At 40.7% G+C, this 26,355-nt stretch overlaps 1 protein-coding gene across 3 annotated transcripts in view; it reads left to right on the forward strand.

Annotated features, from left to right (window-relative positions):
• Positions 1–124: 124 nt before the first annotated feature.
• AGPS (alkylglycerone phosphate synthase) overlaps positions 125–26,355 on the forward strand; it is a 78,203-nt gene continuing 51,972 nt past the window's right edge. Inside the window, exons 1-6 of one of the 3 annotated variants that reach the window (XM_040070315.2) lie at positions 125–193; positions 828–964; positions 1,938–2,152; positions 3,251–3,356; positions 16,613–16,711; positions 23,733–23,902. Coding sequence is in view for 1 of the 3 variants with exons in the window: in XM_058421294.1 (XP_058277277.1) it covers positions 15,397–15,434; positions 16,613–16,711 (137 nt within the window). In the remaining 2 variants the exon portion in view is untranslated. Of the gene's footprint in view, positions 194–827; positions 965–1,937; positions 2,153–3,250; positions 3,357–15,381; positions 15,435–16,612; positions 16,712–23,732; positions 23,903–26,355 lie in introns of those variants that run through there. The other 2 variants (XM_040070316.2, XM_058421294.1) reach the window with 2 other exon arrangements.

The following is a 26,355-nucleotide window of genomic DNA, read 5'->3' on the forward strand; positions in this document are numbered from 1 at the left end:
GCAGCCACTCAGCGCCCTCGGGACCCGCGGAGGCGGCGGCTTTCCCGGCAGCGGCGGCGGCCGTGCCGGTCGCATCGTCCGCGCTCGCCGCTCCCGCGGCCCAGCCCGAGCCCTGCGGCCCCCGCGCCCCGGGCAGCCTCTGCTCCGGCGGCCGTCGGTGAGCGGAGGAGCGGCCCCGCTCCGGGCGAGGCCGGTGAGTTCGGCGCTGGAGCAGGGAGCGCTGCCGGCAGCCCGGCGAGATTCGGGGTTGGCACAAAGTGTTTGGAATTGATAGCTCCGGGTGAGGTTCCCCTCGGAGCGGCAATGGTACTAGTCCTGATACCATTGTATCAACCTTTGCCGGCTGTTTAATATGCAACACGCGTTAAAACAACGCATCTCGGCCCCCAACGCACCTACTTCTCAGGAGTAACAAAATGCGTGCCGGAGTGTGCCTGAAAGTAAGGGGGAATTCTTTAGAGCAGACAGGCCACAGGCTGGCAACCTTATACGTGTTATACGAGTTAGCAAATTATTGCAGTGTCTTATCTTAAAGCACCTGTCGTTGCATGGTAAATTACATTACTCAGAGAGCAAGCTGAACTCCCCTTGAAAGTCAAACAGTTAAACAATTCAGTGCGCTGAATACCACTTTGAAAAGGATCTGCTGCTGTTGTGTGTGTAGCCTGGCAGTATATGACAGTACATGACAATATGTAGCTCTCAGATAATCCTTTGGTCACTCCTTGAGCCCATTTCTGAGGCTACTTTCAATAACTAATTGAACCAAGAAGTGTGGAATTAGGACACTTTTACTAAACCTGATAAATCTCCCTATTCCTTTGCAGGTGTTTTGTTTCTGTGCTTTGCAGCCAGAGCGCCGCGCTGAGCTTCTCTCACACCCTGCTTCAGGTGTGCACAGCTGCTGGGCAGCTGGTGCCATTTAAACAGAGCTAGGGTGAAGATTTCAGGTTTGCCCTTCAAGGTACAAGACTGTGACTTTACAACTTAAAAAATAGCTCAAGTGTATAAATTCGATACATCTCTAATAATTTAAAAGCTCTTGGCACCTTCATTGTTGCAGCTGTGTGTCCACTCAAAGATATCGCTGTAATTATATGAAATTGATATATCCCCTGGAAGGAAGAAGAACCTGTTATTTAAATAGATTTCTTATATGCATATTTGATAACTGTACAAGATGTATTAGAAGCACATCCCTTACAATGAAAGTTTTCTTAAAGCACGTCCATGGAGCCACTAAACATGTTGTGGAGGTCTAAGCAGGAGATATGCTGAATGAATTAGGTATATTGAAGCAGCTCTTAAGACGCTATGGCTTCGATTCCATGGAGGTAGAATGCAAGGTGACAATGAATCATTTGTAATGGAAAACAAACAGCAAAATTTATATTCCTGCATATTATTTTTGTAGTACCACTTTATTCTGGGGTCTGAAAGTGAACCCAAGTGAATCCAACTAGAAGGACGCCTGTTGAAGATTCTGGAGAAACTGAAGCAGGCTATTGCAAGTTAAAAAACCTTTGGAATGCAGCTGCTGCCAGATCCTTGCAAATTATGTTTTTATGAAGTACCAGCTTTTGACTTTTTCAGTAATATAAAAGAAAGTAAGCAGACCACGTTAGCACAAAAGGAGTAATGCTCAATGTCAGTTCATGAAAAAATGCTGTGAACATATAAAAGTGTCTTTTCCACATGCTTTATTTAATAGGAAACAAAAGAAAGTGTGAATCTTAGGCGTTGGCATAGGTTGTATCACAGTGCAGAAATAGTATGCAGAGCTGAAAAGCTTGCTTGGAGCCCGGTGTGGAAAAAAAAAAAAAAATGGCAAGGACACGTTCTGGTCAGGCAGATAAAAGAACATTGACTATATATTTCATTTGTGTTCCTTACTTAATTTCTTTTCTCCTTTCCTTATCTTCACACCTTGTGCTCAGGCAGACCAGCACTTCATTTCTAATGAGAAGTCAGTCATCCAAAACCCATCTTAATGAAAATGCTGCGTTGTACTGGATTAACCCTGCTGTACGCTGCTGAGGAATGAGGGGTGTGGCACTGGGAGCTTCTGAAACAAAGTACCTGCAGTGCTTTTGTGATATTGTTATTTTCTGCCATCAGACAATCTGGAATACTTGGAAACACAGATTTGTTTGTGAGTTGCCCTTTACAGATTTTTATATAGTAAAGTTTGGAAGAAAATGTTTTCAATTAACATTGCATCTTTTTAATCCTGGAGTTTATTTGGGATAGAGTAACATCCCCATATATAGTACACATGGAGGAATCTGGACCTACATGTAGTGCTCTCGTCTCTGCTTGTTAAGTATAAGCTTTTGACCACAAAAGAAAAATTCTAATGCTTTTTCCATCTGCCATATTCCTGTTTGTATACATTAATTTACCTTACAAAAAGCACATACCTTATTCTAGATGCATTGACACTCATTATTGCTGTATTACATTTTATATGCAAATGAAATACATATAATTTCTGTGAAATTCAAAGTAGTTGAAGTAGTATATTCAAGAACAACTCAAGGTGGTACTTTACAAAGAGTATTGAGAACTTTTTATGACATATTTTAAATCTTGCATGTTGCCTATTTGATGTTAGACATTCTCATTCCTATTCTTGCATTAGGCCTTTTCTCAATTGGAATGTTTAGAAAACTATTTATTTTATTATCAGAATTTATTCTGATATATTTTCATGTCCTCGTTTAAATAATTTATTTGCATAGAATTTTATATTAATTTATATTGGAATATTTGTGAAACTTGATAGTGCCACCTACTGCTGAAAAACAAACTTTTAAAAAGCTTGTTAGTTTGGGTACCTTCAGATTAAAGGGCAATGTAAGAAAATATCTGTTGAAATAACAACTTTCAAACCTCTGAAAAATGTTTGAGACAAGTCCTGACTTGCCAAGTCAGCTTCAGTCACTGAATTTCTGACCTTTCAACCAGTGACTCTTTTGATTGAAACTGTAGTGAGAAGTGACTCTGAGGATCTGGGATTTTGAGTATTTTTGATCTTATAATTTTAATAAAGAATTTTATTTAAAATCAATCCCTGTGATATACCTAGAAAAAACACTGATAAAAGGAATCAGTGAAGCAACATTTAATTCTCACTCAGTGGCAGGAAGACATCCTCTGTTTTACAGAGATCTCTGCATGAAATGTAAACCATACAGCCTGGAATTAGCATCACACGTGACACAAGTTCTGTTTCCTTCTTACATCCCAGAGTCATGAGATGGATCACAGACCCCTGCTTACTAACTGGCATAAGATGGCATGTTTTTAGCCACCGTGGCTGGAATTCATCTTCCCTAACCCCCAGCATCTGAAAGGTAAATGAGGTTAACATACAGTCTGAAGTACTGTACTGGTTCTTTCATGTCTTCATGGAGAAGACCCTGTCTCTAGGACTAGTGAAATAGTTATCATATGCCTACAACCTTTGCCCACATCTCAGACATTAAGTATTGGTTATGATTTCATTCCTGGGAACCATGGAAATACAGGAAGTGGTAAGAGTTAATACATGAATATGAGTAAGTAGAATATACACCCTTAATCTTCCTGAGGAAAGTTCAGCTTTAAATTTGACTCAGAGGAGTCAGGAGCAGTTGATCTTCTGCTGGTGCTTGTCTCATCCTGTAGAATAACCTTGCATTGATATGATTTGAATGCGGGATTGTCAGAGTTTCTCTCTTGTTACATCTTGATGACTTAACCTTAGAAATCAACTTCTTTTCAAGTTGAAAAATTCTTGAGAACAATGTATTAAAACAGGTGAAAGATAACACCGGGATGTTTTAGCTGTTGCTGAGCAGTGCTTACACAGTGTCAGGATCTTCTCTGTTTCTTGGGCTGCCCCAACAGGGAGCTGACTGGGGGTGCACAAGGAGCTGAGAGGGAACACAGCTGAGACAGCTGACCCCAGCTGACCACAGGGGTATTCCGGACCATATGATGTTGTGCTCAGCATATGAAGCTGGGAAAAGAAGGAAGGAAAGGGCAATGTTTGGACTGGGGGTGTTTCTCTTCCCAAGTCACCAGTACATGTAGTGAAGCCCTACTTTCCTGGAGATGGCTGAATGCCTGATGTCTGATAGGAAGTGAATAAATTCCTTGTTTTGCTTTGTTTGTGAGCGTGGCTTTTGCTTTCCTTATTAAAATGTCTTTATCTCAGCCCAGAAATTTTCCCACTTTTACCCTTCTAATTATCTCCCCCATCCCACAGGAGGAAGTGAGCACATGGCTCTGTGGGGCTGAGCTGCCCACTGGGGTTAAACCATGACAGCCCTGTTTTGGTGATCAACTTCAGGCTCAAATGCTTTGAGGCAATGACAGGTTTGGTTGAAGTTTGCTAGACTGAATTTATAGCTTTTAGTGCTATTTAGCTATCAACTGGCAGGTTGTGCTTGCCATAGGTCTTGCTTGCCCTGCTGCACAGTAGTCTAGAGCTTGTTAGGTGGCTGTTTGCTGTAGGGCTTATCATCCTGCCCAGCTGTGCCTGGGAGCATTTTGATAACAGCCGTGGCGATGTGCCTGGGCTGGCCCACGGCCTGGGTGTCACTGCTGGGCCAGGCAGGCTGCAGCTCCAGTGTCAGCTTGAATTTAAGGGACCTGACCTGTGGGTAAGTCCCTGCAGGAGCAGGACAACCTGAAGTGTCTGTGGTTGTGGATAAGAGCGTGTTGGAGCAGAAGCATCTGTGGCCATGGGTAGGTCTATAGCACAGCAGGTACTCCCCTGGAGGGGCCTGATGTGGCCGTAGGATAGGGCTGTGCTGGAGGAGGTGCACCTCAAAGTGACTGTGGCTAAGGCCACATCAGCTGTACCCTGGAGAGACTGTGGCCTATGACTAGGTCCACACTGGAGCAGGTCAACCCCTAGGGGACTGGAGTCTCTGGATAAGTCCACACTGGAGCAGAGGCAAGGGCAGGAGCCCAAAGGGACCAGAGATGGAGATGGTAATGGATAGCCCTTTACATTGTTGTGAACTATGATCTGAGTTATGGGAATACTGTAGCAGGAACTGCTGCCAGTGGAGAACAAACTTTGCAAGAAGTGGAGCATGTGCAGCAGTGACCTGACCTGAGGTGGCTTTGGTGCCCAATAACTCCACACAATACAGCAGCTCTGTGGTCCTGAGTGACCGCCAGAACAGATGGAGCCCAACGTCCTAGACTAAAAAAATTCAATGGACATGTCATAGGTGTTTTATGGACATTTTACAGGGAATATCTGTGGAGATACCAAAGGATAGGAAAGAGGAAGGTAACTAATGAGGATCTATTGGATAGTATGGGACCTGAGCATCGTGAAATTAGGAGGGAATAAGGTGTGGAGATTGTACTGGCTATGACTGGGATAGAGTTAATTTTCTATGTAGTAGCTTTTATGGTGCTACGCTTTGGATTTGTGATGAAAACAGTGTTGATAAAACACTGATGTTTGTGCTACTCACGTGACACAGGGAACACCTGCACTGTGACCAAGGAGGAAGGATGAGCATTCTCACCCTTGGATAGGTATTTTTCTCATATGCAAAGTGTTACAAGTTAATGAATTGCACGTTATGAATTAGAGAACTTGTGAGTTAGAAACCTCATGACTGACGTGATGAATTAGTGAATTCATGAGCTGGACTAGTTTGTACAAAGGGGACTGAGCCCTTCTTCATCATGTTTGCTTTCTTTCCTAACGGGCTTATAAAATAAACTTTAATTTACAAAGTAAATTATCCTGTGAATATGAGAGATACAGACCATGACAGATTGAGTAGTCTGTGGCCCTTCTCCCTATTGCCTGTCCAAATATTTTAAAACTGAGGCAAACAGGCAGTGACTAGGGATCCTCCTCTGAAAGGAGTAGGGGAAATCCTTCATAACACTTAAGTTCTGTGTATCTTGTCTACCCCACATTTTGTTTTCCTTGAGGAGCTTCATCAAAGACCTCTGGTGGCTGCGCTTTTTTTTCCCAGGGAAGTTATAGTTCACCCAGTCCTTCCCTCTTGTTTCACTCACTATGGTCTATGGACTTTTTGTGTTAATGTGTGTCAGCCTAAATTATTAAAAGCAATGCACACGGTATCCCAGAAAACTAGAAAGGTTGAAAACGTGCTTCTTCCATCACAGAGATATATACAAACTCAAATCACAGTCAGCAAGAAAATGAATAAGCTATTTGGTGATACCATGTGCAACAAAACAGCATCATAAAAATGAAATTATTTAAAGTAGCATTCAAATCACGTAGTCATCACTGATTTAGTTTCCAATTATACAGAGGTAATTGTATTAACAAACTGCCTTATTCAGTTTGGTGGGAAAACAATTGAAAGTTTTAATGTCCTGGCATCTGCAAATAATAAATTATATGATCTGTGCACCCAATCCAACTAGAATCCTAATCCTTATTTTACCCAGGGCATACTACAATATCAGTATGCCTGAGATGGAAGATACTTCTATGACTTTCTGGAGCCAAGACAGTTCTGGAATAAATCTAGATTAGAATAACTGTTCTAGAAATAAATATTGAAATATGCTAAAATAGATAAAGGAACTTATTCCAGAATTAATGACCCCATATATATTACTATTTACAATATTGGTTCAATTGTGTGAATAGAAATGTTTGCAGCCTGCATTGCATTGAATATAGTGGGAAGAATTTTAGAAGACTTAGTTTTGTGACTTCAACTGCTGAAGCCAGACTAACTCTAAATAAACATTTTACAAAGACTCTAAAAGCATCATAGGCTTTAGAGCCAGACCCCCATGTTTGATATGCTGTTGAACCCCCCCTATCCTCCAAGGGTTGGAATAGAGTTAGGCCATAAGTGAGCTGACCCAGCTCCTGCTTGCCTTTCTTTCCCTTTAAATTCTCAAGCATTCCCATGAGCCTAGATTTTTCTGAACTGAACACTATTATTGTTCATAGATTTTTTTTTTTTTTTTTGGCCCCTTCCACACCCCAAAAAATCCAGAAAGTGAGAAAGTGAGAATAATGCAGAGGTCTCCTTGACTCTCATTTTCTGATGCAAGAGGTAATACAAGCATTGGTAGGGTATCTGTTCTATCTAAGTATGTTAGTATACTAAATCTGTACAAATAGAACTCTTAACAGAAACTGTCTTTAATCTACAGTTTGTTCATAATCTCTTCTAGGGAATACCTTCCTTATCTTCTAACTCTTCATTCTGTGTGTTCTCTGTAAAAAAGTGTTTGCTAAACAGGGGACACCCTAAGTTATTTACTGTTCTGATTTTCAGAGGGAGAATGGAACAAGCTGGCTGGTCTACCACCCTTTTTTTTTTTTTTTTTTTAAATTTCCTCCTGATTGTCACATGACATGGGAGTATAAAACGTTGTTTACTCGGTCTGCCTCTTGTCATGCCCCACATATTCTGCTAATGCAGCAGGCAGTTCGTCATTACCAAGTTTAAAATCTAAACAATCTGCTGTCTCTCTTCACACCGTTCTGCAGGAACTGCTCTTGGAGCAGCTGCACAGGTGCTGGCCCAGGGTAAAAAAGACTGTATTTGAATAGGAAGCAATATCAAAGAATCAGCAGCAGCTAACAAAGCAATGTCAGTACCTCTAGCAGTCCAAGACCCGCTAACTCCTTTTTTCTGCTTTCTATTTCTAAGTAGCTTGTTCCAAAAGAAGTTATCCACTATGAGTTCCTCTTAATCACCCTTAAAGTCTTGGACAAGGATATGCACATATTGTCAAATAAGATTGGCCTCCAGCCAATGATTTTCTGGCTTTTTTCAGAATTCTTTCTCATTTATCCTTTTTCTTTTTGACAGCGTTGGGGATACAACAGAATATTTTAGGCCTAATTGAAAAAGAAAATTGCTTAACCTGATGATGTTACAGCTCTTCATGTGGAGTCTAAAATGACATTGCTCTTTTGCCTTGCTATGTTCCGTGAAAACTCACATCTAGTTGCCAAGGAAGAAGGACAGCTTCCCATCATTTTCTTTTCCAGTTCGAACTTTTCAAGCTATTTATTCCACTGAAAGATGACTTGGACTATTTGTATACTATTTATCAATTTGCCTTATTCTAGATCAAAACTACTACTTTTGAGTGCATCGTTTCTTTACACCTCATCTATAATCCTTCATTGGTATTTGCAGATTTTTGAGATGTACAATTGTAAATGTCAGCAATGTTCTGAAGTTTACTTCATTATCCTGTTGAAAATATATTAAAAAAAAAAAAAAAAAAATCAGTCCTCACCCCCGTATCTCTCACAGCCCAAACATCTCCTCACAGTTCAATGTATCCTATGTCTTTGCTGCTGTGTATTGAAGTCCCCAGTATATGCTGAGGTCGCCAGCATATAGTAAACCATGTTTAAGGGGGAGAAGCTGAGGTGGGAGCTGCAGCAGCAGTTTGGTAGCTGGCAGAGCGAGGCAGCTGGGCTGTAAGCAGCCTGAGAGCATCCCAGGGAAATGGTCTGCTGCTGGCAGGGTGTCAGCAGCAGCAGGACAGAAGGAGGCAGGAGACAGAACTGCAGATGTGACTGGCAGAAAACCGGTGTCAAATGGTCCCAACACGACCTACCCCAAACGATTGTAAGGCTCATTTTTGATTCAGCTGCAGGGCTGATAAGGCTGCCACTGTTCAGAGCTAATTGTGCTCAGAGGATTTGCCCTGTTTGTTCCTGGAAAGCCATGGAGCAGCGGCGCTGCTTCTGCAGCCCCCACGTTACAGAGGGCGGCCGGGCAGCCTGCAATGCCCGGCGCCGCAGCACCAGCACCGAGCTGGGCACCGCTGTCCTCGCAACTCACCGCTGGCACCGCAAAGCCAGCTGGAATTCATTTTTCAACTGAAATCTTTACAAAATAGGATCTGAAACCTTTTAAAATTATCTACTGCATTGCATCTGCTGCCTTCTCTTCAGCCATTCATTTTAATCTGTCCGAACAGAGTTTACACAGAGTTTGCACTCAAGTTTACACAGTAAAAATTTTTTTATAAGACCATAGTATTTTTAGACTGTGGCCCTAGACCTTTCCAGACGTTGATCAATCACTGTGCAATATTTCTAGTAATATTCACTAGGAACAGAAATTATGCTTACGAGGAACTGATGCCAAGTACCACTCCTTTTGCTTGTGAAAATTAGTGAGATGTTTTGTTAATAGATGTGTCTCAGCTTTCCACATCTATTGTGGTGATAATTTATGTTGTAATTGCAATAAGTGTATCATGTGCTCCAGAAACTACAGCAGAATGCAGCTGCTATCCCAATGCAGCAAACATAAAGGATTGCCTGCATTCATTTGCAGTTTCTTAATCGATTAAGAATCTGATTTTCCATCAAGCTCTCTGCAAGGTCACAAAGGCTGCTTTTCTTACATTCAGTGTGTGTTACGTTAGCTCACAGACTGTTTTCAAGTGCAACAAGAGCTGGAGGTGTGTTGCTTGATGGAAACAAGCCCATTGAACGTGTATGTTTTGCTTAGGTGAGCTGATAATAAAGCAAAAAAAGTAGGCCTGGGGTAGCCACCATGCTATAATTCAAGATATTCAGGACCTCTGCAAGTCTTATTAGGTTACTATGCAAACAACAAAAATGAGAACATTTTGGAATGAGATTTTGCTGCAGTTCACATGTAACTTTTTCTCTGCTAATATAGAGAGTAAGTTGACTGTATTAGTTGGCTAGCTTTGATAAACTAAATTGCTGGGACTCTGCCCGATTTCCTTGCAAAATGTGAAGCTGTTTTTAAGGAGATTTGGTGAGAAAACAGCCCAGTGAATTTCACTAACTTCAGCTTGCTTGTAATGGAAAGGCCTGCAGTTACCCTCAGGCATTAACTTGATTACATGAAGAATAAAAAATATAAAATAAATCACGTGCTTTAATTCTAAATTACATTATTTGATGTAATGAGAACTTCCATACCAGATAAAATCTAAATTAGTTGTCTGCCAATAGTAATTCCCAGATGTCTCTGAGGAAATTGCCCTATTCTTCAACCTCCTTTTCCCCCTCTGCAAGTATAATTGATAATTATGTAACAGCCTGACTGTAGGGGAAGTTATTTTCTAACCTCAGGCTGGTGGCTGATTTATGCCCTGAACTATGAACATTTATATCCATTATGAATTTTTGTCTGGTCCAATCTAATTCCCCACACAAATGTATGAATATGTATGTATAACCTTTTACTGAATCCTGCTAAGCACTTGGCCTCAATACCAATTTCCAGCGTGTTTCACAGGCGTATTATTTTTGACTTTAAATATAATGCCTTTTACTCGCATTATGACCATCAGTGTTTGCTTGGGGAACGTACCAGTGGTAGTGATAATCCCCAATATCCTTTCCCCCAGTAACTGCCTGCTCTGAACAGCTCTAAAGCTTCAGCTGGATCCTGTGTGCCTGAGCTCGTCCAGAAGGTAACAATGCCACCATTTCCTGCTCCATCCCTCTTAGTCCAGACCTCCCCTTTTGCATTATGGCTTGACAACAGGCAGAAGGATGATGCTTGCAGAAAATGAAAAGGTTAAAGTGTCTTTAGGACTACAATCACTCACCATGACTTCCTGAATTTGCGGGGGTCATTATATTTTAATGTCAAGAGAAGAGTTTATTTTGGGGAGGAGAAGTTGTTTTGGACTATGGGAAAGACATTCATTTTGATTCGTGTTGGGTCAGGTCAAAGAGGTGCTTTTGTAAAACACTGGGGAGGGAGGACTTAATCTTGGGGTGGGCTATTACAGCTATATTTCATCACAGGAAAAGGGTAGATTATGTTTGATTTTGTGGAAATTGCTTATACCTGGTAAAAAAACCATTGGATTAGGAATGATTCTGAATAGAAAAGTAAGAACTGTTTTACCTAAAGATGGAATTTCACTGAATGTCTACATGGGCTGACCGCTGCCATGATAAGAATAGTTGGGTTTTAACTAGAGGCAAAAGAACGTGAAAGACTGTAGGGAAGATCATGCAGAAACAGCAAAAAAAATGAGTGTTTTCCTTTTTCCTCTCAGTCCTGAGACATTATTGGTGGAACCTGAAATGTAAAGAAGACAATGAGACCAACTTCAATGGTTCATGCGTGAAAAAATATGAGTTTGTGAATTCTCATAACACATTCTCAGTGAGGAACAGTTATCAGGCTGGAAAAGTTCATTTATGAAGAACAGGGGCATACACAAAGCCAAAAGAGACATGTGGGGTGGTTGCAGCAGACACTTGGCAGTAACTCCACACAGTGATCACAGTCAGTATTAAGCATCTGTGGGCTTAACCACAAAGCTTCAATTTTGGTGTAAATTCTTTAGCTTGGGAGTGAGTGCTGAGATATGGTCTCACTTAATTATATAATGAACAGCACTGAAGTTTTTATTTGGACTAAAATTTCCCTGGAACTCAAGTAATTTAGGTCTGAGGTTTTGGCTCTAGTCCCTTCCCAGCTTGTACTCAATATAAATTACTTTCCTAGAACCATGACATGTTCAATTTATCCTCCATTTTAGATGGTTAAAAAGTGCATGCATAATTCTGTGCATGCCACACTTTCTGTAATCCACTGTGACAAATAGACCAAATGACTGAAACTGCTAGGTAATACACTTTATTTTTGTCATGAACCCACACCCAGCCGTAGTTAAAATACTAGTCATTTGAATTATTTGATTTGAATCAATGCCAAATTCAATCTTATGCAAACACAGAAAGAGAGAGGGAAAAGAAATCCTAGTATTAACCCAGTGATTTATGCGTGGGAACATAAGGCCATAACAAGCAGCAATTGGCCAATTGTAGCAAAAGGAGCAGACCACCATGAAAAATCTGACAGCTTTTCATTGGAGCTGCTGTGATTGAGGGGTTGGGAACACGTTGATACTTTTTACACATAGATAATGACCACAAGAAAAGTAGACCTAGGGACCAGGATTCCCCAGATTTCATCTTCTGCCTAAAGCACTGGTCAAGCTCAGTACCCCCATCTCCACTCATACTGGGAGGATTTTCAGTACAACGGGGGATAACAAATATTCCCATTCTGGAGAGAAAAACAGAAAATGGTTATACCACACCTGTCTGAGAGAAATATATATTTTTTCATGATCTAATTCTTAATAACTATGTCAAATTAAGAGCTGTATCCTGAAATAATGAACCTTGGTGCTGAGTTTGGATCTCCTGGGTCAGTCTGACTTGCCCATTAGGGCCACGAGTTTAGGTACAGGGAGGCAAAGTCACCTGAACATTCCCCAGGAGAAAGGAAGGCTGCCTAGAATTTTGTCAGATGTCCCACAGGGATAATGACTTCAGGGATTATTTTACACTCTGAAATACTACTATTTTTCTAAGGGCTCTTTTTACTATGTAGCAAGGCCATGTTTGCATAACCAAATGATAAGAAAGGCGGCCAAAACAACTTTTTAGCTACTCCTACTAATTCCAGTATTCGACTCAACCCAGCCAAAGAGATTTCTGGGTAATGGCCTTGAAACCTCGTTACAGCAGTTCTCTTTACCCACTGGTGCCCAGGGAGGCTCTGAACAAACTTCCTCTGAAGTTGCACATGGAAAGGTCCAGCTCCTTGTAGCTCTTCAAGCAATTTTCTTCTCAGCCAGACACCTAGCTCCTAATTTGATGCCTCTCAATGGAAATTTTTTTCTCTCAATTGTCATGCCAAACACTTGTCCGCTTTGTTAGTTTTTTCACAGAAAGGCACCTGTTCAATTTTAGATACTGTTCAGCCTGTTCCACTTCAGTGCTCTGCACTGCTCCTCCGAGAGCCCTGAGCTCTCCACATATTTCAGGCTGCCAGCTCTCTTATGTGCTTTTCCCCAGCAGCCAATTTTGCACGGAAGCTCTTACGACTGAGCCAGCTTCCTTTCCTTCATAAAGGGATACCCTCTTGTTATTGCAATTGAGGAGTTTCATAAGAGGCTTTTAATGTCTCCAGAGTGTTGTTGTGTACAATAAAATCTTGAATTAAGCTTTACCTAACACTTGTTCATGCAATACTCATTTATTGGCAAATTGCATTTGTTTCTGCTGTTGACAAATACTTCTAGGTTTATTTACAATACCACAATTACATGATCAGATTAATATAGGCTTAAATAAAATGTTATATGCTTAGTTTGACTAGCAGAAGCATTTCCAAGCCTGAATCACTAGTATGTACACTGCCATCTTGTGTCCTGAAGTTCTAGACAATATAAAAATGCGCTAGGCATAGAGCTTTTCACAAAACAGGAGTTAGCTGTATGAGTGGAATCTGCAGGGTTATCAAAAGATGTTTACCGTAATTTCCTTCGCTTTCTTGTAAAAGCTAAAATAGTCATTTAAATAGCAAGTGTGACCGATAACTCTAAATCCATCTGTTTTAAGGATCTGTTCCTTTTAATTAGTGATTTGTGGGTAACCCAGGTTTTTTTGGTTGTTGGTTTTTTTTGTTTGTTTGTGTTTTTTTTTTTTTTTTTTAAAAAAAAAAAAAAAGGCTACAGAGAAAATTCTGCTACAGCCAAGGCACGCTCTTTTCCAGCAACAAGGTCCAATATTGACTCCAAGCTATGGCTCTGTTGCAAGGCAACCTCTGAGCTGGTGTGGAGTTTCCAGAGCAGTTCTATGCCAAATTCTTCTCTTCTGCCAAAAAGGGGTATGATAGAAAAGAGTGAAGACTTATATTTTCAGTTGGAAACTCTCCCTTTGGAGCAACCGTGGTCTGAACATAACTCGATCATCACTGAGTCTGCTGCAGTGCTCACCAGAGGACTGGGCACTTGCTTGCAAGAGAACCTAAAGGGACATGTACTTACAAAATGAAGGAAGTGAATCTAACATTTCTGCCCCACAGTGTTTATTCAAAATAGAATTCAAAACACAAAACCAATGACAATTTGATGGATGAAATAAGTACTGCATGCTCTTTCTCTAAAAATGATCATTCCTTCATAACATGCTAATCAAAAAAGCCTTTTTGTATGTTCATACTTCCAGTTGCTTTCACTGTATATAACAGTATTTAGCTCTGCCTTTTTGTTATGTTTTTATTAATTTTAGCTTCTTTATTTTGTTGTTTATTATTGCAAATGTGTAGGAGCACTCTCAAACATTTTTGAAAATGGCTCTATAAAACCCCAAAGATTTACTCCAGGCAGTTGTTGTTGCCTGAAACAAGCATAGGGAGCAAGATAGGGAAAAGGGTACAAAATCAAATACTAAGCTTAGAGACACCTGGGGCAGGGCAGAAAATAGTAAAAGCCTATCAAGGTAATAGATGCCAAGGTAAAATTGTAGAGAACATTAGCAGGGGACAGAAGTGCTCTTGGCCTTACTCACTCAGATATTTGCCTCAGTTAGTGGCTTTCTATGCCACAATTTTTTCTTTCCACCTGTTTAGCTTTCTTAGCCCATGTGTACATACTTGAGTACGTGAACTTGGAGTATTATTTGCCACCTCTGAAAGGCAAACACTTGTGGCACCCATTATTGTCTGAGGCAGGCAGGGCTTCTGTCTCCCAAGGTAATTTTTTTATGCCTTATATGCGTAATATACAATGACCCAGAGTTTCAATAACCTCCCTTTCTTGTGACATGAGCAGTTATAACGACTTGAAAGAGCTTCTTCAACAATGCTTTTATAATACCTTACTGCTTTATGAACTTGTCTTCAAAAAGCAATGTGTGTATTGTGGCCTGGTTGCATAACCTCTTGCTCAGTAACAGGAGAACAATAAAACTGTTTGCTCAACACAGTGTTTAAATAATGCAAAAAGCTTATTGAAAAGGGCCTTGTCATTTCAAAATCTGGAATGCTTTGCTAAGACTGTTAATGCTATTTTACTTACTTTATCTGCCTACAGGATTCCTGCCAGTTTTCTTGGTTTTCTAGTGGAGAGTCACTTCCTTACTTTATATCCTTTGCTGTGTTATTATCCAAGAGATTTTCAGATAGAAAAAGCTAATTGGCTACATATGAGTAATGATGAAACAGTAACTCAAATACTGCTAGAAGTTATATAAAATCAAGCAGGGAACTGCTTTCTGTAATCTCTGTTTCACTGTAACCTTTGATGGAGTGTGCATTTACCTCCCTGGTGACTGAACAGCACTGGCTGTAATAGTTACGGGACAAGCAGAAGAGGGAAAACAGAGCCGGTCTGGGAGAAGAACTGATGTCTTTTGTGTCCTCAGTTCCTGGAGATGTTGGCTGACACAGCCTGTGACTGGTCCGTTCAAGCCTCTCAAGGGGTTTTTGAGTGTCTGCCAACAGTTGCCATACTGTGTTAGACTACATAATGTCCTAGCAATGGATGAAAGTTTGTTGTTTCCATTTCCAGTTTGCTTTCCGTTAGCTGGTTCATTTTGTCACTGGGAGACCTTCACTGATGCTAGAAGATGTCTGTCAATCAGCTGGCCCATTTTGGTAACTACCTACTGGCAGAAGTTGATGATGGGAGACAAAATATTAGGGATAATTCTACGTGTGTGAATTGAACTTATACCCTCTGGATGAGTCACTACACACTGCAGTACCATATCTGAGCTGCTGGGTGATTTCTAAACATGAACTTTGGAGAAAATACTAGCTCAAGTTTAGACTTCCACATTCCCATCTAAGAGTGCCCTCTGACCACCTAAAGTCACAAGCAGTAGGCAAAATTGCAACCACTGTATGCAGCTGGGTCAGCTAAACCAGCAGTGTTCTCGAGAGTTCAAAGAACACTCTGAGAAAAAGCAGCACCAGGGAAGGGCAGATAGAGCTGCACTGAACAAAACTTCAGAGCATTTATTTATATTTTATCCTGTTATTAAGCTTAATATTTCTAAGTTTTTCCAGGGGTACAAAGCCTACCATATCTGTTATTGCAGTCTTTGGCTCTCCTGCTAGAAGTAAACTACCCCACATCCCTAGAGCACACACACCATTTCCCAGAGGCCTTGCATCTACTTTATTACTCAAGCATACTTGTCTGAAGAAAATGGAGCTCTATCTCCAAGCACAAGATGACAGGCCTTGAATTCAAAGTTTCATAGGTTTTTGTTTTATGTTTTAACAGAACTGCCTTTCCTTTAAAGTGTCCATCTGCAGGGCTATAAACACTAGTGAGGAAGCCTCTGCTTAGGTTTATTTTCTGTTAGCAGGAGCAGTTGGCCATCTGCTGGGTAAAAGGAAGGCTGGGCTTTGGTGCATTTGGAAGCAAAGGTCATAGCACAAACAGCACATCCCAGTCCTTTTGCCAATGACACATTTAGGCTGTGACAGATCAGCAAATGTCTTGTTAATCCACCCTGCTCAGCTTTCCAGATCTCCTTAGATCAGAACTCAGTATCATGGAATCTCAAATGGCCTTCACACAGGGATGCTGTCTATGTAAGATAATTGTGGTAGATACGAGATGTGGTAGGTCAAATGAAAAGATGTCACCTGCTGTCAGGGTCCAGCTTCAGCTTCTGTGTTTCAGGATGTGGGATGGGGATCTGTGTGGTAGCTGGGGGCTCCAGGACCCACTGCTGGCCCTGTGCTGGGACCTCCTGCAGGGATTTGCAGGGCTGAGGACAAAACTTGCCACAGAGACACTAATTCAAATCAACTCATTACAGGTCAGCACTCCAAAAATCTGACAGATGCTTGTGCAGCTGGCTCTGGAGTCTCATCCAACACTTGGTACATTTTGAGGAGTTCTGGAAGCAGTGTACAAGGTAAGATGGAGTGAGAAATCAAGGGATGACTGGGGAAAAAAAACCCCAAACTTGGAAAAATTTTCTTTTAAACCCAATCAAAACATAACTGACTCAAATCTCAGGTAAGATTGACAATACATAAGGATCAAGTCTGCCTGTTTTACCACAGCCAACAATGCCATACAAGTGAAATAAGAGCTAGGGAAGGCAGGAACACTTGGCAATTCTGGGATACACAGTATCACCCAGAAAATAAATCTCAGGCAAATAATTTTTCCTTTTTAATTTCAATGGCTTTTAGAAACTGCTTAGAAGCTGCAGTAAAATGTATTTAGATACCATAACAAAAATGTTTAGAAGATTCTTTGCTGATATATAAATACACAATTCAGTTGATTACAAAATAATTGCTAAAAAGCTTTCCGTAAAAGCCACTGAAGATCCAAAAGCAGTGCTTTCTGCTTTGAGAGTTGGAGAATTTGAATTATGTACTGAGCACTAAATGAGGAATTTAAACATCTTACTGGAGGCATACGACAGAAATGATTTCTAGCCATTTCAGGAAAAAATTCAAACACAGAAGAAAAACTCAAATTAGGGGCTCAAGAGCAGTCATTTTAGCTCTGTCTTGCTTTCCTATGTACCAGGAGTCACACTCTCCATTTCTACTGAAACTTGCTATTTAAATTGAGTAAGGCAATTTTAATGCTCTTGGCCCAAGCTGCTTTGTACCAACATGTCCAAATAAGAGCTACCATTGTCACAGGAAGATAATTGTCCTGATAAATGTCTCCATTTTCTAACTCTCCCTCTGCTGAATTTATTATCATTTATTCTTCCTTCAGTCACAAGGTTGTACTATTTTCCTTAACTGCCCTCTTAAAACCAGTGCATCCATAGGCCAGGAGGGAGTGCTCTAGCAGGGAAGCCAACACTATTATTCCAGAGTCTTGATGTTCCAGCAAGCTTGGGAATGATGGCCCTGAGGTTTCTCACCAAGCTGCTTTCAGCTCACAAGGGCGTGAGGAATCATTTAGTACCTCTTTTTATGCCTAGTCATTAGGTATATTTACAGTAGTACTTTCTCCCTCAAAGTCTGGCACTGCTTTCTTTGCCCCTACTTTCTGTTTTACTGTTCCTTTGCCCCTAAACTTCCAGTGCTGCAGTGCTGAGGAGCCATGAACACAAGGACAGCTTCTTTTGTCGCTTCTCAACACACAAAGAACGTTGTGTTAAAGAGAAAATAAATTCTGTTTTTCTCTCATTTGAAAATGCCTACCTTCTTCAGCGACATCACTGCATGTAATGGAGCAGTAAGCTGGTCCCCTATCAAACAAAGCAAGCAGCAGAGATTAATTATCTCACAAATATTTTGGAGAATCAAGCAGTTCACCCATTTGTGCTGCTCCATTTCCCGTGTTTTCAGCTGAAAGAGCAGGCTGCTGTCTAAATTGATGGCATCCTTTTCAGCTGAGACCAGCTTAATCTATTTTGTGTTCTTCAAAAAGGGAGCTGCCTTTGTTGTCCCTTGTATGTGCCACATTTCCCTATTGAAACAAAGCACCGGAGAACAGCATTGGCTTGACAGTGCCCGAGACTGGAGTCCTCAGGTCTGGCAAGGCAGCAGCAGGAGCATTTAAGGTGTCCTGCTGCTGCAAATTCCACTGGATAAGCCGACGCCAGTCATTAATTGTATATCCTTATTTAAACTTCTACAAGGCGAAAATCAAACATGCAGATGAATTCAAATCACATCTTCATCAGGAAGGAAACGACAACTAAAAAAGTTAAGATCAACAAATAACTGATATTCCCAAAAAGGAAAGGGAGACAGCCCGGCTGCCTGCTAGTGACTCTCACTGTTCTGTCTGCTTTAGCAGCGCTTGCTTACTTATAGGCAATGGTGCTTTTTAGTGGTTCCTACCCATGAGTGTCCACTTTACTCTTCTCCAGGAGGGTCTCTCATCACAAAGACAGTTTAGCTGTGTGCGGAGCAGCTGCTGAACAGCTCCAGTTTATGGTCTTGCATATTCAGATAAATTGCCACTCATTTCTCTTAGTATACTGTGCTGTAATTTGAAAAATCCTGAAAATCAACCTTTTTTGTCAGCATTCTGATGCTAAAACTGTGTTTTAAAAACAGCAACAGATTTGAATCTGAGCAGAAATGTTGCTTTTACTCATTCAAATATTCTGTTCAGCTGCCTTCAACTGCCCCAGCCTAAACTAGAGTTGAATCAACATTTGTTCTGTTTCGCATAATGACAGAATTAGCTACATTTGTTCAAATTTCCTTGATTTACTACCTGATCTCTTTATTCAGAATTCAGTCTGTCTCCTCCTTTTGTTTTTTCGATCTCAGAAGGGGCAGAACTGAACAGCTTAGATCCAGTTCCAAGGAAAAGGAGAATAAGTTATGGAAGCTGCGAGCTTCTGCCCCAAACAAAATGTAAATGGTCTAGTACTGGCATAATGATCATTTAACTGCCTGTAAACCATTAAATCACTACTTTTCTGCTGTGGCTGGCCACCAGTGCAACACCACATGGTGGAGGGTGCTCGCTAGCTTGTGCTTAAGTTCCCTGTTGACAGCTCTGTGACTCTGGTTCCTCTTTCGCTGACTGCAATTCCTCCTTCCCATTTCTCCATTCCTTGAGCGACAGGAGAGGTACAAAAGGAACATGGTACAAGCAAACAGAGTGTGGTGTGCTCGTGGCATTGGCAGTCTCCTGCCAGAGTTTTCTGTGGCAAGCTCAAGAAAGGCCATTTCTAAATGTTCAGTTTGCCTCCATTATCTTGCCATGTAACTGCTTATGGTGCTCAGTCCCCTCTTGGCACAGCACACGAAGGGACCATTAAATGCCTGATTACACCACGTGTGTCTGTTCCACGCTCTGCCTGACTCTCAGCCAATCTGTTCTCATTATCTTTGCATGTATTCCTGAGTGTCTTCATTCTGAAGCATGACTCTCAAAATAAATTGTATTAGTCCCTCACATTTCTTCAGTACACACTGGGAGAGCACCTTTGCTTTGGCAGTCCAGAGAGAATTTAAGCCAAATTAGAAGGAATTGCAGGAGACTTGGAGGGAACTGATGAGGAAGGAACTGAATATCACTGAGGGCTGAAAAAAGATATAAGTTCAGGGCATGGGAGAAAGTTGCTATTTGGGTAAACATATCTTGAAGTAGTTTTGTGCATAAACTGCAAATCTGCAGAACATCAAGACTCAGCCTAACCCATTTCCCCATCAGACTTTAAATGATAGTGATAGTCTCCACTCTTAGCTGTGTTAAAAGACTATGCATCTGATTTATAAAAAGGATATGGCTGCCTGCATGTATCAGAACAAATACAGATGCCTCAGAGTAGTTGTAAACTGCCTTCCATTTTCACAAAGCACCTGGAAATTCAGATGTTTAATAAAATTCCCTTTTGTTAGTTATATAACCTTGACTTACCATTAGTAGGTACCTTTACAGGACAATTTCACTGTTGTGTGGGAGATGATTATCAAGAGATATGATATGACATGATATGATATGAGAATTATTGAGACAGGCTTAATCTAAGATGTAGATGTTTTATTCTGTTTTAACATCTAGTTCCCTCAAGATCATGAAAATCTATTGTTTTAAGCAGGGGAAAAGACATTGTTTCACATGCAAAGTGATCAAACCAATGGCACCATGTGAAGGGAACCCTAGAGGTAGAATCTAACACCTCAGATGTGCTTTGCTCATTTTAAAGAGTCATGTAATTATTTGTCAGCTTCCATTTGGGAACATTTTTTGCATGGTCTATTCAAACACTCTGCCTGTCCCAGACATGATGTTTACTCAATTACCTTGCTCAGTTGTGTGTCTGATGTTGCATACCTCGGAAATCCCCAAGAGCATACTTAGGGAATTGTCTTAAGATGTAATAAACACTAGAAGAAAATGTTCCTTCTCTTTAAACTCCAAGAATTTCTTAAGCTGACTGGCTATCTGATCCGGGAAAGGGTTTTTGTGAGTCAGTTAAGTGTTAGAGTTTTAACTGAAATATGCCAAATATTTTTGCCAAGTTATCTGATAAATGTCCCTATTCCAGCAAAGAACTCTGTAATAGGATTCAGTCAATAACTGAACAAATACACTAGGCTTTTCATCAACACCTTTTTAATATTTTAATTAAGCAAGTAAAAATTCAACTGACTTAAACAGTGTTCAAGCACAATCAGCCCTCTTCATACCCTTGTATTTACCCTCCTCATGAGATGCTGTTCTCACCCAGAAATTGTAGAGCTCTTGTCATACTTATAATCTTCTCAAAAGGATATACAAGGATTGAGTTTCTAAGTAAAACACAAGCAACATTCTCTTTCACAATACAGTTGATATGTTATATACCCTTAGGAGTAACAATAGTTATTAGAACCAATATGTCTAGGGAGATGAACAAGGAAAATACAGAATTAAGCAAATGTCATTATTACCTAATTTCTTCTTTCTCCTCTAAATTCTGAGAAATTACAGCAGATTGGGAGAATTTTAATGTAAAAAAAAGTCTAATCAAACTACATGATTAGACTGGATAATTTAGAAAATGCTATAATATAATCTATTTTCCAGTATGAAGAACTGAGAATAGTCATGAGACAATGTCACCAAGACAAAATGCAGGTGTACAAGAGTTTCAACAGGCAGGAAAATATAGAGGCAAATAGTTTCTACAGAAGCTCCCTTGTCATGCTGGGCAGCTAAATTTTACTTTAACTGACAGCTCTCTTAAAAAAGGGGAAATGGAGAAAGTCTTGGGGCAGTAAAAAAGAGTGTGCACTTGAGCTCCTTTGGGATATGCACCTTGAAAACTAATTGTCTGTAGAAGTCAAATTATGCTTAATTTCACTGACCAAGCCATGAGAGGACATATGTGGTAACTATTGTTTGGTTTTACAGAATTGCCTCAAAAAGTAAATATGAGAGCTTTTTCTGTTGCCAAGCTTTCGACATACACTGTGGAGGAGCTGAAACCGGGCAGGGCTTTACATCTCTATGCAGAGTTTTCTATGAAGCTTGTCTCTCTTCCCTTAGTTTTTCTGGATGCAGCAGGACTGTCATTGCAGGATGAAGACAGTGAAATGAGTTCACTACACACCTGCAAAGTATGTACACTGAGGAACACACCTGCCACTACTGCTACCAGTGACAGAGCACAACTGGTTTGACTGCCAGAAGTAATCAGAAGAAACAGAGATGCATCTCATTCCCTTTGCAGAGGCAAACAGCTTTGCCAGCTTTGAACAGAGATATGCACAAACTTATCCGTGCATACAGCTAACAATTTAGAAAGTAATTTTATTCTATGCAAAATTGGTATACAGAAAGTTCAGGCCTGGAGTCACTTACAGCAATAGTAAAAATATATCACTAGTAACTCTGCATTGGAGCACCAGTGGAATGCTTGGTGAAGTCACAGCAGTTTCACTGAGGAGTCTATATGCATTTTTAAATATACTATGGACAAGGACTTAGGATTTGATTCTCAGTCATTGTTCAGATTGTTCAGATACAGGCTTAATTTTAAGTTTTAGCATTTCTAAGCTTTCAGATCATCTTGTTGACTGAAAGCTGAAATAGTTGAACTCCTTTTACACTTTCTCTCTTTAACAGGGGAGAGTTGAACACCATGTACAAAAACATCTGCATTTTTTGTATGTTTAAAGAGAGAACATACTGCCCACTAACATTTTCTACATAAAAAAATGTCAGCTTCTGGTTGGAGATCCCTAAATTAGAGGTTTCATTAGAGTCCTGTGCTCTCTTCTATTATTTTTTCCCTATTAACTCTCCTATCCTTGAGTAACTTTTCAAATCCAGGCTGATCCTTGCTGATGGCTTGAGGTCCTTCAGGCTTCTCCATAGCTCTAAGCCCTGAGACCTGGGCCTTTCTTCTTCTGTGGCACTGAGGCCAACAAGCTGAGCTCATAGTGCTGTAAGCTGCTAGTGGATGGATGGATGGATGGATGGATGGATGGATGGATGGATGGATGGATGGATGGATGGATGGATGGAGGACCTTTTCCCAGGAACTCTGCTGACATTATAAAAGTGACACAATGCCTAAGTAGGACTTAGAGAAATTGGCTACTTCAGGAAAACTTCTTGGCCCATTCCATGTCAACAAAACTCCTCCCAGAGCATGAATGACTTGGTGTTGAATGACATGTTCATGAATGCGCGTAGGCTTGGTTTTTGTTCTTTTTTCCCTCTGGTGAAAAAATGACTAATCCAGAGGTTATCTCAAGGGCTTATGCCTTTTTCCCCCCTTTTATTGCCTCAACAGCTTCTTCTGAGTCCGTGATTCAGCCGTGGATGTCCCACACCCATCCTAAACCTATGGCTGCCAAAACCTCACCTCTCTGTAGGCGGTGTCTTTTGTATAGGGGCACGGAACAAAAAGGTGTTCTAATACATTAGATAATTAGATAATTAGATAATACATCAATCACATCTTAATAGTGGTTGAACTGGAGAAAGCAAGAGCATCTGGAACATGCCTTATTCAATAGGTGTTTCCTTCCACTTAAACCTTGCAAACAGCACCATGAAATTAAAAGTCTTGAAAAAAATAGTTTCTACTTATTCATTTTTCTAGAAGGCAAATCTCCTTTATGTCTATTTTCTCAAAGCCTAGTATTATGATAATGTTCTTCTGTTGCCTTCAGAAGCAGTGAGGTGAATTAAGAATTGTAGCTCAAAGCTGTGTCACTTTAAAATGAAAAGTAAACAAAAAGAATCCCACAACTTTTTCAGCTATTTAGTCAGTAAAGGAATAGCACAGACGTACTGTAGGACTGCACTTTCATGCTAGGACTGGGAACTTTCTCATGTTTCAATAAAACTTCTTTGAAATGTTTCAGAATTCTTACTACACTTTAGGTTGAACACTGTACTTTACCTCCTCTCCCAGATGTGTGTACAGTTGCTACTTCCCATCAATTAATTTTCTGCATCTGATACCTACATCTCAGGGGCTCTCATGTGATTCTCTACAGCCTGTTGCAGCACTCCACTCAAGGCAAGAAGATTTATCAGAAGAGTCTTTTCTTTGCACAGCCTGTGTGCAGGTTGCCTGGGAGTGTCGTGTTTGTCCTGAGAGCATGTTCCCTCTGTGGTCTCCATGGCACCACCGCGTAATGGAACTCTGAGACACCTTGTTATGAAGGTGAAAGTTTAAAGTACTTTGGCAACTTTATTTTGTGTTACACTGTAAACTGGCTTTAAAACTATGTCTCTTGAAAATGCCAATGTACAGAATTCTGGAAATGCAGGTCTTTGATGACATGAGGTGTCCCACTGAGCTGGCATCTCACTTATGCTTACAGATGCACTCGGTTTTGTGGGAAGGACAGCTCATGGAATGCCAAAGGCTGCTGCTTTGGCTCCACAACAATTAGAATACTTCCAACTACTGCATTGTAGATCTGCTGGTATTTTTATTGATATGTTATTTTCTGTCACAACATACTGCTTTCAAAATTGTGTTGCCTAAGTTTTCTTCTCAGCACTACTAGTTATCAGAATGAATTATATGGTTAGATTAGATACTGTCTTTGAAAACATGCCAGTGGTTCACTTCAGGTAAGTGAGAAACAGTGACCTCACAACGTGACAGGACATTATGTTACTGCTGCTTTTTATGAAGATTCCAAGTGAAGCAGGGATTGCATGCAGACCCCTGGTGGGAGATTAGCATCCCTATAGTTAGAAAAGACCCCTCTTGCACAAACACGAGGTGTGACTTAGCTATTCCTCTGCTTTGCAAAGGACAAGGCTCTCCACAGTTTACAAATCATACCACCATGTCTCTAGCATCCCGTTAAATCTTCAGTCACAGACATACTTTAAAAGCTAATTTGGAACTTTTTTGAGAAATAAATTGTGTGGTAGTGACAAATATTACTTATCAGATTCTAGCTGAGGTCAATTTTTTACTGCGAAGCTCTACAATTAGGATGAAATAAATGACCACTGGGCTCATTATTGTTCCTTACAAGTGACTGTGATACAAGGAAACATTCTAGGAACATCTGAAGCCTACTACAGGGGATTTAGTACCTCTTTGGCAGCCTTCCGCCATGTGGAAAGTTTTAGGTAACCGTGACTGAAAGTCCCCCCAGCTACATCCAGAACTTCAGTAAACAATGTGAATGGAAACTCAGTCGAGGCCCCTGTTTGTTCCCTACAGACTGCCTCTGTAGCAGCAGACAGCTAAATGTGGATATGCCCGAGTTAATCCAGAAACTTGTATACAAATTATTCACAGGGGGGAAATTTAACTCTACAACCAAACTACCAAACTGCCACAGCAGCTGTTTATGTTGTACTAATACCAGAAACCTAACTTAAGGCTGAGATCCCATTGCAACTAGTGCAATCACTGCCCCAGGAAAATTGCATACTATTTTCTAGACAAAGTACACAAAGGGCATAAAATCAATTAACAATGGTGAGAATAAAAGCAAAACAAAGGGTAATAGCACCTGGCTGACTTTTATGAACTGCTTCTCATCAGTAGGCATTACTGGGGTTGGTCCTATATTGTCACACGGCCCATAGTGTATTTATCTTCAGCCCAGTCTCTCTAGGGAGATCCTGTTATCCTTGGTTTGTATTTGGGGGGGGCTATGACTCAAAGAAGCACCAATATTGCATGTGAGGCAAGGAACTGAGCCCAAGTCTCACTGCTTATGCAGTACATACTGCTCCCTGGAGAACTTCCCGCTTAGTTAAAGGAAAGGCACCACATTGAAGTATCATGGGAGAAACAGGTCCCTAATAGAGGTTTGAAAGAGGGTAAGAGTTTTTATCAATTTTCATGGGATTTTATTTCACATACGTAACAAATATCTGAGGAAGAAATGAACAAATTAAATCAATGCCGATAGACAAAATGTCATTATGAAAATATCAGTCATCACACAGATCCCAGCAATCCATTTCAGGACTTCCAAAAAGCTGGTTGGTGCCAGTCAGTGGCAAAAGCTGATCATGAAGGTAGGTCCTGTGTGACACCTGAGTAGGCTTCAACGGTGTGAGATACTTCATGTCACAGAGGAAAAGCTGGAATTAGTCTCAGGGGGTCATCTAGCCCATCACCTTGCCCTGAGCAGAGCTGCTTATAATGATATGTCTGATAGATGCATGTTGTCTGTTCTTAACGCTGTCTAATGAAGGTGACTTAGGCAGACTACAAGAGTTTTTCATTTTCACTGCCATTAGAAAGTAGTCTAATGCCAATACTGAAGTTATATCTTGCAGTTTGAGCTCATTACTTCTCACCAACCTAGCTGGGACATGAAGGGCAGATTGATTGCTTCCTTTCACTCCACAGCAGTCTTTTATGCATGTGAAGACTGATAACCTGTCTTCCTTAGTCTTTTGTAAGGGACTTCAGTTTGTTAAGCTTTTTTTCATTCCCTGATGGAAAAAATCCTCATCTCTTCTGCTTTAAAATGTTTCCAGTTTTCACATCCTTTCCTGAGTGGAAATCCAAAGCATTCTCGTGCATCAAGGCAAATTCAGAGCAGAAAGCACCTGGGGTTGGCATCAAATCTTTATCTCCCTTTAAATGCCAGTTCAAAGTGATGCTACAGAGTGAATCCCAGATGTTCCCAC

This window comes from Hirundo rustica, chromosome 7 (assembly GCF_015227805.2).
Source record: "Hirundo rustica isolate bHirRus1 chromosome 7, bHirRus1.pri.v3, whole genome shotgun sequence".
NCBI lineage: Eukaryota > Metazoa > Chordata > Aves > Passeriformes > Hirundinidae > Hirundo > Hirundo rustica.